At 51.7% G+C, this 10,094-nt stretch overlaps 1 protein-coding gene across 1 annotated transcript; it reads left to right on the plus strand.

The window, feature by feature from the left end:
• Positions 1-4,853: 4,853 nt before the first annotated feature.
• C5H11orf96 (chromosome 5 C11orf96 homolog) lies at positions 4,854-5,828 on the plus strand. Its single transcript, XM_085224596.1, has one exon. The coding sequence runs from the start codon at positions 5,089-5,091 to the stop codon at positions 5,449-5,451; it is 363 nt and encodes a 120-aa protein (XP_085080722.1). The 5' UTR covers positions 4,854-5,088; the 3' UTR covers positions 5,452-5,828.
• The last annotated feature ends 4,266 nt before the right edge of the window (positions 5,829-10,094 follow it).

Consider the following 10,094-nt stretch of genomic DNA (forward strand, 5'->3'; position numbering starts at 1 on the left):
GCTTGATTTTTCATGGGAAATCAGCCGGCCTGAAAATTTCAGGTGGTACATTTGGGTGTTTCTGCTATTGGAATCAAGTGCACAGTGTGATGTTCATTTAAGATGGTAAATGTGTAGAGTGTCCAACTTACAGATAGCTGGAGGAACTTTTTCCCTCGTTTTGTGGATTTGAAAACAGTGCCTCTAAAAGCACTATCCAGAGGTTTATTTTCCAGTCACGAGGCTCTACTTCCTTCCTAGAATTGTTTTGACAGTACGGCATTCCCAGCCAAAAGCTTATTGAAAAAGTTTTAAACTCAGAATTCGTGACAGTAATTTAAAGTAGAATGTGTTGCAGGGCTGTTGGCTTTATCCAGAACCGAATGTTTTTACATACACAAAGGATCCAGAGAGGGGATTTTTCCTGGGTTTTTGCTGTTCTCACCAGAAACCACCACCGGTGGAGCAGATGTTAGGAGCCGCTTTGCCCACAGAGCATTTTTGGATTTTATTTTCCTTATTTCCCCGTATTCTTGCCATCTCTCCCAAACTGCCTTTCGTAGCCATTTGCTGTCCCAATCCCACTGCTATGTTATTTGTTCATGTTTATCTCTACGTGTTTCTATACATCTACTGCAGCAGATGCATACACTGCAGCAGGTGTGTGATGCAGCAGGTATCAACTGCGCTTTTACTTTTTTCCTGTTTCTTCATTGTGAAGTGTTACTTTTCAGCAAAGTATGGATGTCTTTTCCATGAAAAGCTGAAAAATTGCATTCCTCAAAACCGTTAATTGCCTGTGGTTTTCCAACAGATTGCCTTTTCCAAGTAACTGTCATGTTTTCCAAAATACAACTCTCAGTCTTGATGGTAAGGAGTAGGTGAATAGAAGCTGTCTTTGGTAAGGATGGAGTGTTGTCTTTTGACCCTAGAGAATATGCAGAATGGAGCTGTTCTTAACAAAGAAACAGAAAACAGCAAACAAAAACAAACCAGCCAAACAAAACAACCTCCTTGTGACTGGTGCATAGGGTTGTTCAATCGATAATATATAACCCTTTGTTCATTTAACACATACATGAGCAATATCATTATTAATAAACTACAGTGGTATCAGGAATCTATGTCACCCCGCTACTTGCAGTAACCATATAATCATGGGATACTTGAACGTTCAAGCATAAGCTCTTGATGAGGCTGGAGTACAGCTGATTAAATACTGTGCTGTTAGGCCATACCTGCTTGATCTGAGCACGTTCTGCTTAAAAACAACAGCAAATTTCATCATTTCTTTCAGGGGAAAAAAACAACAACTATGTTTTACAGTTTTCACTGACTTTAAAGCAATCCACAATTTTATTTCTCCTGCATCAGATTCATTCTAGCTATGTATTTTCTACTTGTCGTGACTGATGGGTTGAATTACCTGAAATCTGCTTCTGCCAGTAGCAATTTACAGAGAGATGGGGTGCCAGGAAGGGGTTAAGGAGCCAGAAGGTTCATACTGCAGCACTGGCTGAGTGCAGAAGATTGTTCTCCTGGGGAGTTCAAATAGGAGCCCTGGGATGGGTGCTGCAAATCCATAATGCCTCCTTGTCAAGTATTGCTGCTATTGACTTAGCTAAAAAGCATTTAACACCCGCTTTGCCTTTTCTGGTCATAAACATTTTCAGATTGGATATGAAATCTGCCTCACTCTGTTTTGTTTTTGAAGTGCTTCTTGTAAATGCTCAAGGTTTCCATAGCAACTGGTGCCATTTGTTTAAACTGGAGCTCACCGGCCTGTCCTCCTGCACCTCACTGCTGCTGGGATCCTGCAGCTATCACTCGTTTTCTTGGCATGCTGGGAGTGACTCGTGAGTACTGCGTAGTGGCTCACCAGCAGGTCTCTGTAAAAACATGGGCTCTTTCCAGGGGGCCATCACTCAGTAGGATGACAGATGTAGGCTTCCTTGCTTGCTGACCTGTTTGATTTACCTCCTCTTCCTGTGCACCATTCTGTGCAGCTTTAGATCGCTGTGTGATCTCCCTGTGAGAGCAGCACCCGGGCTGGCTGGCAGCTCTCTGACTGTCCACACAATGAGCCAGAAGATGGGTTTGGTGCATCGTTCCTTTGCTTTAAGTGAAGGAAGTGGGGAGTAAGTTGAAGGCTGTTATCAGAATAAAGAGCACGGAGGTCCATCACACAGGGCTGCCGCTTGGCTTAGGTTCCCCGAGAGCAACAGAGCCACCAATTGCTCTGGAGGGTTTTCTATGGCTGAGCAAGACTTCAGGGATCACCCAGACAGATGGTACTCAACCAAAAGCAATTCCTGCCTGTGCGACACATGCTGATGTTTTTATCCTTAGAATGGAGCTGATTTTTGTCTTAATTACTTACAAACAGGCTTAAAAGGAGAGGGGAGAGGAAAAGGGTAAGTTTGTTCTGCTGAACTACGTGGGTTCTCTGCAGTAGCCACAGAAGGAGCTGGGAGTTGATAGTTGGAATGTTGGGATCCTACCTGTGGCTCCAGCTTAGGGTTTTTAACCTGAAGCGTTTAAAACATGAGAGAAGCAGCAGATCCCCCAAAATATCAGCTCCCGTTGTGGAGCCGTGCTCCCATCGTGTATCCCTGCACACCGCGTGCTGCTGCATCTGCGGCAGTGCTGGAGGAGCTGCAGCCTGCCCTGACCCCATCAGCCCAAACAGAGGAAACTCGCATAGCAGTTTCCGTCAGGGAACATTTTGCAGCTCTTTTTGAAAACAATGAGCTCTATTACCCCATTAATTAGAAGTAGTGTGATGACAGCCAAACGCTGTTATCCTGTGGCTGCTACTGAAGTACTGGCTTCATTTCAGCTACGGCTTTATAACTAAAATAATTCAAAGCAAAGAATAACGCGGTGTATTTCTGTGAGGAGCATTAATGCATTCAAACTTTCTGGTCTCTACGTTGTCCAGTGGGTAGAAAGAAGCATTACAAGTTATGGTGACACGAAGCACATGGGAAGTCAGGCCGGGCTGGCTGAGGGAGCAGCAGGGTCAGTGCACTGGGCTCAGCACAGCCAGGGTGCTGCTGCCTGCTTGCCACAGGTGACGGTGGCTGTGTACCTCCAGCTGACAGGCTCTAATCGGGCCTCCAATGGGCCTTGTGTAGCCTGCACACCTCAGCAGAGAGCTGCTGATTCCCACAGCACCGGGCCCTGTGCACAAGGATGACCTCAGCTCTGCACTATGTGAGACAGAACCCCCCCTCCATGGGAGCCCCCTGGCAGCAGGCTCTGCCATCCTGGCGGTGAGGTCGCGTTTCAGCACCAGGAGCACCCAGATTAAAGGCATGATTTAAGCCCCCGGAATAAATATAGTTGTTACATTAGCGCATTGCAGGCCTAACTTGGGGGATTATGTCACAGGATATTTTTTTCCGAATTGTCTCAACTAAAAACTTAAGGCTTCCTGGTTATCGCCATGGTAATGTTGCTCCAAATCAACACTGAAATTTCCCGGAACCGTTTATAATCCCGCCTGCTCAGGTACCTGAAAGGAAACTTTTGTGTTTGTGCTGAACAAAGTCGGTGGGCAGTTGGGGCTGGGGCTGCTTGTGCTGAATTTCTCAGCAAGGCCTGGGATCCTCTGGTGCTGAGGCCATTACTAGAACAGATGCATTCACCAGGCTTGGTGTGGGTGTGAGGTGCTCTGCCCCACCACCAGCTCATCTGGGTTATTGCAGGGAAGAGCTCAGCCCCAGAGAGCCCTGGACGAAAGCCCTGTCCCTGGTGTGGTTGTGATGGCAGAGCCAAGATCCAGGGATGGGCCTACTGTAAGCCCTTGTCATGCACTTTGGGCTCAGGGGATACATTTAGCCACTGAGATCAACCAAAAGCTTGTTCTCTTATTAAGTTAATTGTATCTCCCAGTACAAAGGCTTCAGACTAAGCCTGGCCTTGAGGCTGCTGCAAGCAGCCAAGGAGCGGCATGCTTGCAGCCAGATGCCTCCTCACACCGAGGCTGGAGCGTTGCCTTAGCACTGGCAGTGCTGCCCCATGCTGCCCATACCTGCTCCCAGCTCCACGTTCTGGAGCCAGACCGCAGAGGGACTGCCCTTGCTCAGCTCCTTACCAGGCCTCAGCAATGTTCTGTGTGGGTAAAGCTGCCAGAGGGTGTCTTAGTGGACTATTCTCACACTGGCCTTGCATAGGGAACAGCTGAGCCACATCAGGATCTCTCTCCCTCCTTCCTTCCTTCTCTGCTTCCACCTAGCTCTGTCCCCACCGCTGCCCTATGCTACCTTATGCTGCTGGCTTATTCTGTGACCGAGTTCCCTCAGCCTGAGCGGCTCTGAGGTGTGATTGCAGCCTCTATGCGTTTGCAGGCTTTTGTTTCGGCTCAGTGCTACGTGTGTGCCATTTCTTGTCTGTGGCTCAATGCATCACCAGTGCATGGCCGAGACTGCGGGGAATGGAAAATTTTAGGATCCCTCGGATAAGCGGACATGGGGTCAGCTGAAGCAGGTACTTAACCCTGCCTAAACGCATCAAAAGGGGCAGAAATGGGAGGAGATCTGCGCGTCGGTCGTGGAGTGGTAGTGCTACGCGGTCTCCGTAGTTTATTGCGGCGTTGGGGTGCCTTATCCCGGCCCGGAGCTGGACTTGGCCCGAGCGCAGCGCTGCGGGGCTGAGCGCCGGACCCGCGGCTCTCAGCCGGGGGGCCGCGGGCTGTGCGGATCGGATCGGGGCGCGCCGCCCCGCGCTCTCGCAGCGCCCCGTTCCCCCGCGGCCGGGGGACGGCGGAGGAGAGGCGGCGCCGGGGGCGGGGGGCCGGGGCGGTGCCAGGCGGCGGGGCCGCGGGTGGGCTCCGCCGCCGCCGAGCATGCTCCCGCGTGGGCACCGCCGCTCTATATAACGGCGGCGGGCGCAGCCGGCTCGGCTGAGGCAGGCGGGACGCGCTCCGGTCGCATCGCACCGCGCCGCATCGGACCGACCGGCACCGCGCCGCTCGTCGACCGCTCCTCGGCTCCGCAGCGTTCCCGCTCCCTCTCCGCTCCGGCCCCGTCGCCCGGCACGGCCGAGGCAGCTCCCCCCGCTCCGCCGGCCCCGGCCCCCGCGGCGGGCGGCCCCGCGGGCGGCAGGATGGCCGCCAAACCCGCCGAGCTGCTGGGCGTCTGCTCCAGCTACCAGGCGGTGATGCCGCACTTCGTCTGCGTGGCCGAAGAGTTCCCGCCGCCCGCCCGGCCGGCCCGGCCCGCCCGCGGCAAGGCACGGCGGCCGCGGCAGTCGCGCTTCAAGACGCAGCCGGTGACTTTCGACGAGATCCAGGAGGTGGAGGAGGAGGGGGTGTCCCCCATGGAGGAGGAGAAGGCCAAGAAGTCCTTCCTGCAGTCGCTGGAGTGCCTGCGGCGCAGCACCCAGAACCTCAGCCTGCAGCGGGACCGCCTGGGCAGCTGCCGCCTACGCAACAGCCTCGACTCCAGCGACTCGGACTCGGCCCTTTGAGGGGCGGCTCGGCTCGGCTCGGCTCGGCTCGGCGGGACCCGGCCGGCCCGCGGACTGCACCCGGCGGCGGCGGGGACCCGGTGGTGGGAGGTTCTGCTGCCTGCCGGGTCGCGGTGTTTTCTGAGAAAGCGCTTGTATCTTCGTTTCTATTTGATTGTATGAAACTCTCCGTCTAAAAGACAAAAAAAAAAAAAAAAAAAAAAAAAATCTTTTCTATCCGGTAGAAGAAATGAGCTGTTTTAGATTGCATTGAACTGCCGGACTTTATATTTATTTTTGCATTTAAACTGTCGACTGCATTAATTTAATATGTTTCTACCTGAATGTCTGTTATTATTTCCATAAAGAGTAATAAAATCCGATATATTTGCACAGTACCCCCGGGCCGTCCTTATTGCGGTGCCCTGCCCTGTCCGTCCCCCCCCCGCTGCTGCTGCCGCTCGCGGAGGTGCCGAGGCTGTGCCGATGGGACGGAGATGGGCTGCGGAGTGACCTTACGCTACTTCGTTTGCTTTGTTAAGATGGTTGTGTTCGATCGGATTGATGCTTAAGGACTGCTTGGAACTGGCTGTGCCCAAAAGCTTTGCCGCAGCCGGGCAGGTGTAGTTCGTGGTTCGGTGCATTGACTTTCTGCTCTCATCCGAGGGCTCCCGCCCCTTCTCCCTGCCAACAGCTGCATAGTGCTGCGCACGGGTTCCGTACCCGGGGCCGATGTGGGCTCCTATCCTATCGCTGCCATCTAGTAGTGAGGGCTGAGATTCACCTGGAGCTGATGGGCAAAGGGTTTCGGTGTGGGACAAGGGAATTCTTTGACACTTTGGGGTGCGTGAGTGTGTGCGAGGCTTCCCAGTCTCTGATCATATATTTCTTTGCAGAGCGAGAGGCAAATCACAGGACCGGGAATCTCCGTGCTGTAATTTCTCAGTCCGGTGGCAGCATCCCTGTGCTGACAGCTCCCCTCGGGCCCTGCAATCATCCCAGTTACCGGGGTTACCCCTGGTGGTTATTGGGAGCTTCTGACCAATAGCACTACAGTGAGAGGTGGGAGAAGGTTCCTTACATCCTACCTTCAGGTGCTGCCATACTGATGCATCCCACGCTGCCGCACCTCGGTGGTAGAGGTGCAGGTGAGTGTGAGAGATGGGGCCGGGAGCAGCCTGGTGTGGTGTATGACCCATACACCACAGGAAGCCATGCTCAGAGCTGCCTCTGCCTGGGAACTGAGGGACAGCAGTGGTGTGAGGAAGCTTCCTTTGGGCAGGTCCTGCCACAAGTTTTCTGAGTACCAAAAGAGTCTTATAGTATCCTTTGCAATGCGAGAGCCAGCCTTGCTGGGCAGGAGAGGTAAGCTATAAGTAGTAAGCTGTGCCCACAGTGTGTAAGCCCCAGCTTGCTCCCTCATCAGCCTGTGACCCACAGCTGCCCTCAGTGCCCAACCTGGGACTGATCTCTGTGCCAGCGGACCCAGCTTCAAGAAGCAGGGCAGTCAGAAACAATGCTTTTGAGACACAGTGCTGGATGTTAATACACAGGTAAGAACCCCATCCCAGTGGCTAGGCTGAATAAGTTCCTCTTCAGCAGTTCCTTATTAACAACTTCCTGCTTCTTCTCAAAGCAAATAACATGCAAACAGGAGATGCCCAGATGCAGACTGGTGTTTCCCTTCCCAGCACTCTGCCCTGTGCAGCAGAGAAGCACGAAGTGCTTTAGATCTGTCCCAGAGAGGCCACACTGAGTGCCAGGCCGCCTCGCTGTGAATTATGATGCCATGGTTTTTAGGACCATAGACATCCATCCTGTAAGGGCTGCGAAACCACTGCATTAAATTCACTTCACTGAGACTGCTTCAAAGGCTGCCGAGGCTGCCACCCGCTGCCCAGGCTGCAGACGTGGGTTGAGCGTTCCGTTCCATTCAGCAGCACACAGCCTAAAGCACCCAGAGGTGCTGTGTGGTAGAGCTGGGACGCAGCGAGTGGGCACTGGCAGGCTGCGTCTGTGTGGGAACTGTGTGGGGAGCATGAGGAGAGAAAGAGCAGAGCAGAGCACGTGGCCCTGGGCTTTCTGAGCTACACCAGCAAGGCCCTGAGCACAGCTCTGGTGCTGCCTCCAGCCGGCTTTGTGCCTCAGCACCAGCTGCCCGAGCCTGTGAGCCCGGAGCACAGCACCTCTGGGTATTTAATGAGTGCAATTAGTGTAACCGGTGCCAGGGGACAGGGAACCGTGCCTTAAAGCTGCACAGCTCCTAACTGTGGTGTCAGAGTCACATCGGTGCTTCTACTGTTGGAGAACATCTTTAGGGCTATTGAGCTTGTGACCTGGGTCATTTTACCCTGGTGTTAGCATGGAGTCAGCACTACAGATTTCGACTGTGGTGGTGCCAGCCTGGCTCTGGTCCCTTCCCCTTAGCAACTTGAGCTTTGTGCTGATGTTTCTGAGCACGTTCACATGCTGGCATGAAATTCCGCAATGTCCAGGGCACCTCTCAGCTTTGCATGGCCCTGCAAATGTCTCCCAGGGGCACTGGGGAGCAGAGCCCCTGGAAAGACATGGGAAAGGGCTTTCCCTTGGCCACCGAGCACTGGTAGGGAGCAGCAGAAGACCTTTGAAGCAGAAGACTGCTTTGGAACACAGATGAGTAAAGTCCGCCTGAGTCTGATTTCAAGCAAAACAAGATTGGCTGCAGTAATTTACAGCTCTGTCTTGAACAGGGATTCTTTGTTTGGAAATACTTGCATCGAAGATGTTGAAGTTATTTATTAGGAGTTGGTGAAAGGGAAGTTTTCTTCCTTGGCTTGATTTAAAACCCTGTTGTTGTGGAAGATTTCCCTGTCTGTGAAGAGAATGACCTTTCTTGGGCAGGAGGGAAGGAGACTGGCAAAAAGGCAGTGAGGGAGGGGGAGAACACAGCTCACTTGTGGAATGGCTCTTGGCTAGCGCAGAGCTGCATGAATGATGTTTATGTGCTTGTTACTTTTAGTCCTGGCTTCTGGCAAGTCTGTTTTCCCTTTGAGAAATGCTTGGAGGTCCTGACCGTGCTTGTTAAAGACCCATTTCTGTCTCTTTTCACAGCAGCCTTGAATGGCTGAGGGAGCTGGAGCTTTGCTCTCCAGCCTTTTGGGAAAGGCTGCAAGGCAGCACAGCTTTTTCACTGTATCTGAAGTAAAGGCAAACTAAGGTGTGGGGAGAGGAAGCATGGGAGGGAAAAACATAGAATCATAGAAAGGCTTGGATTCGAAGGGACCTTAAAGATTACGTAGTCCCAGCCCCCTGCCATGTGCAGGGCTGCCTCCCACCAGATCAGGCTGCTCATCCAAGCTGGTTTTGAACATCTCCAGGGCTCAGGCACCCACAATCTCTCTAGGCAACCTGTGCCTCACCACTCTCTGAGTAAAGAATTTCCCCCCTAACATCTAACCTAAATTTCTGCTCTTTTAGTTTAAAGCCATCCCTATCACTATTAGACCATGCAAAAAGTCTGTCTTCCTCCTGGTTATAAGCTGGTTCCACATTTCATCCACCAGAACTCCAAGTCCTTCCCCACAGTGTTGTTCTCAAAGAGCATTTCTCCCAGTCTGTGCCAATAACTGGGATTGCCCCAACTCAAGTGCAGGACCTTGCACTTGGTCTTGTTAAACCCCATTAGGTTCACCTGGATCTACTTTTCAAGCTTGTCCAGTTCCCTCTGGATGAAATCCCTTCTATTGTATCGACTGCACCACTAGGCTTGGTGATGAAAATACCCGGCCTCTGAGAGAAGCTGCGTGTGGCCATTCTGCCATGGGACAGCCAGCCCTGGGTGATCTGCCATGGGGAGCACCCACGGATCCAAGGAAACGAGTTGCAGTGTTGCCTGCTTATTCTAATTAGGAAGCGTATTATCAACATTTTTCTGTGACATTTTTGTTTGCTTCCCAAAATAAATATTAGACTTACCAATCAGCTCCTCCCTTTCCCAGAAAACCAGCCCCAAATAACCAATCTGCTAGCTTTAGGAGTTCAGCTATTAATTTTATAACTGTGTCTATGTTGGTGAAGTGTTCCTATGTGTTTCTATCATACAGATGAAGCAGCGAAGGGACAAAACTGCCCAGATTTCTGCCTGGCTTTAGATGCATCACTAGCTTTAGGATTGCAGGCTGGGAGAGCTGATGAGGTAGACAGCAAACTAATGAGAATTGTCATCGAACTTCTACAGATTGGGCGGATGACTGCAAGGGGGCATGGATGCTAATGCTATGGGCTAGAATCTGCTGCTGGAAACTTGTCTGAACACGTTGAATAAAGGAAGATCACTTAGAAGTCTTTGGCCATTCTTCAGAATGGGGAAGAAAATGAACCCTCAGGGAGGATAAGGCAGTACCAGAAAAATCCGTGTTTTTCTGTGTTGGTTCATTTGTTTCCAAAAAAAGGTACATCAACAAAGGCATCTGTGTTTCCTACTGCAGGGTGGAGATGTAACAGTGTGGGGCCTTACAGTTTAGAAAATAAAATGAGGATAGGAGACAGTTGCAGTAATTCTTGAACAGTTTGAGATTGATGAGGAACTTGTTCATGATTTCTGACAATACGGGGCTGGAGCGCCGTATGATTTAGCAGACAGAAGTTTAGGGAAAGGCAGCAAGGCAGCACAAACAAAAGGAAAG

Source organism: Meleagris gallopavo, chromosome 5, assembly GCF_905368555.1.
Source record: "Meleagris gallopavo chromosome 5, MGAL_WU_HG_1.1, whole genome shotgun sequence".
Classification (NCBI taxonomy): Eukaryota; Metazoa; Chordata; class Aves; order Galliformes; family Phasianidae; genus Meleagris; species Meleagris gallopavo.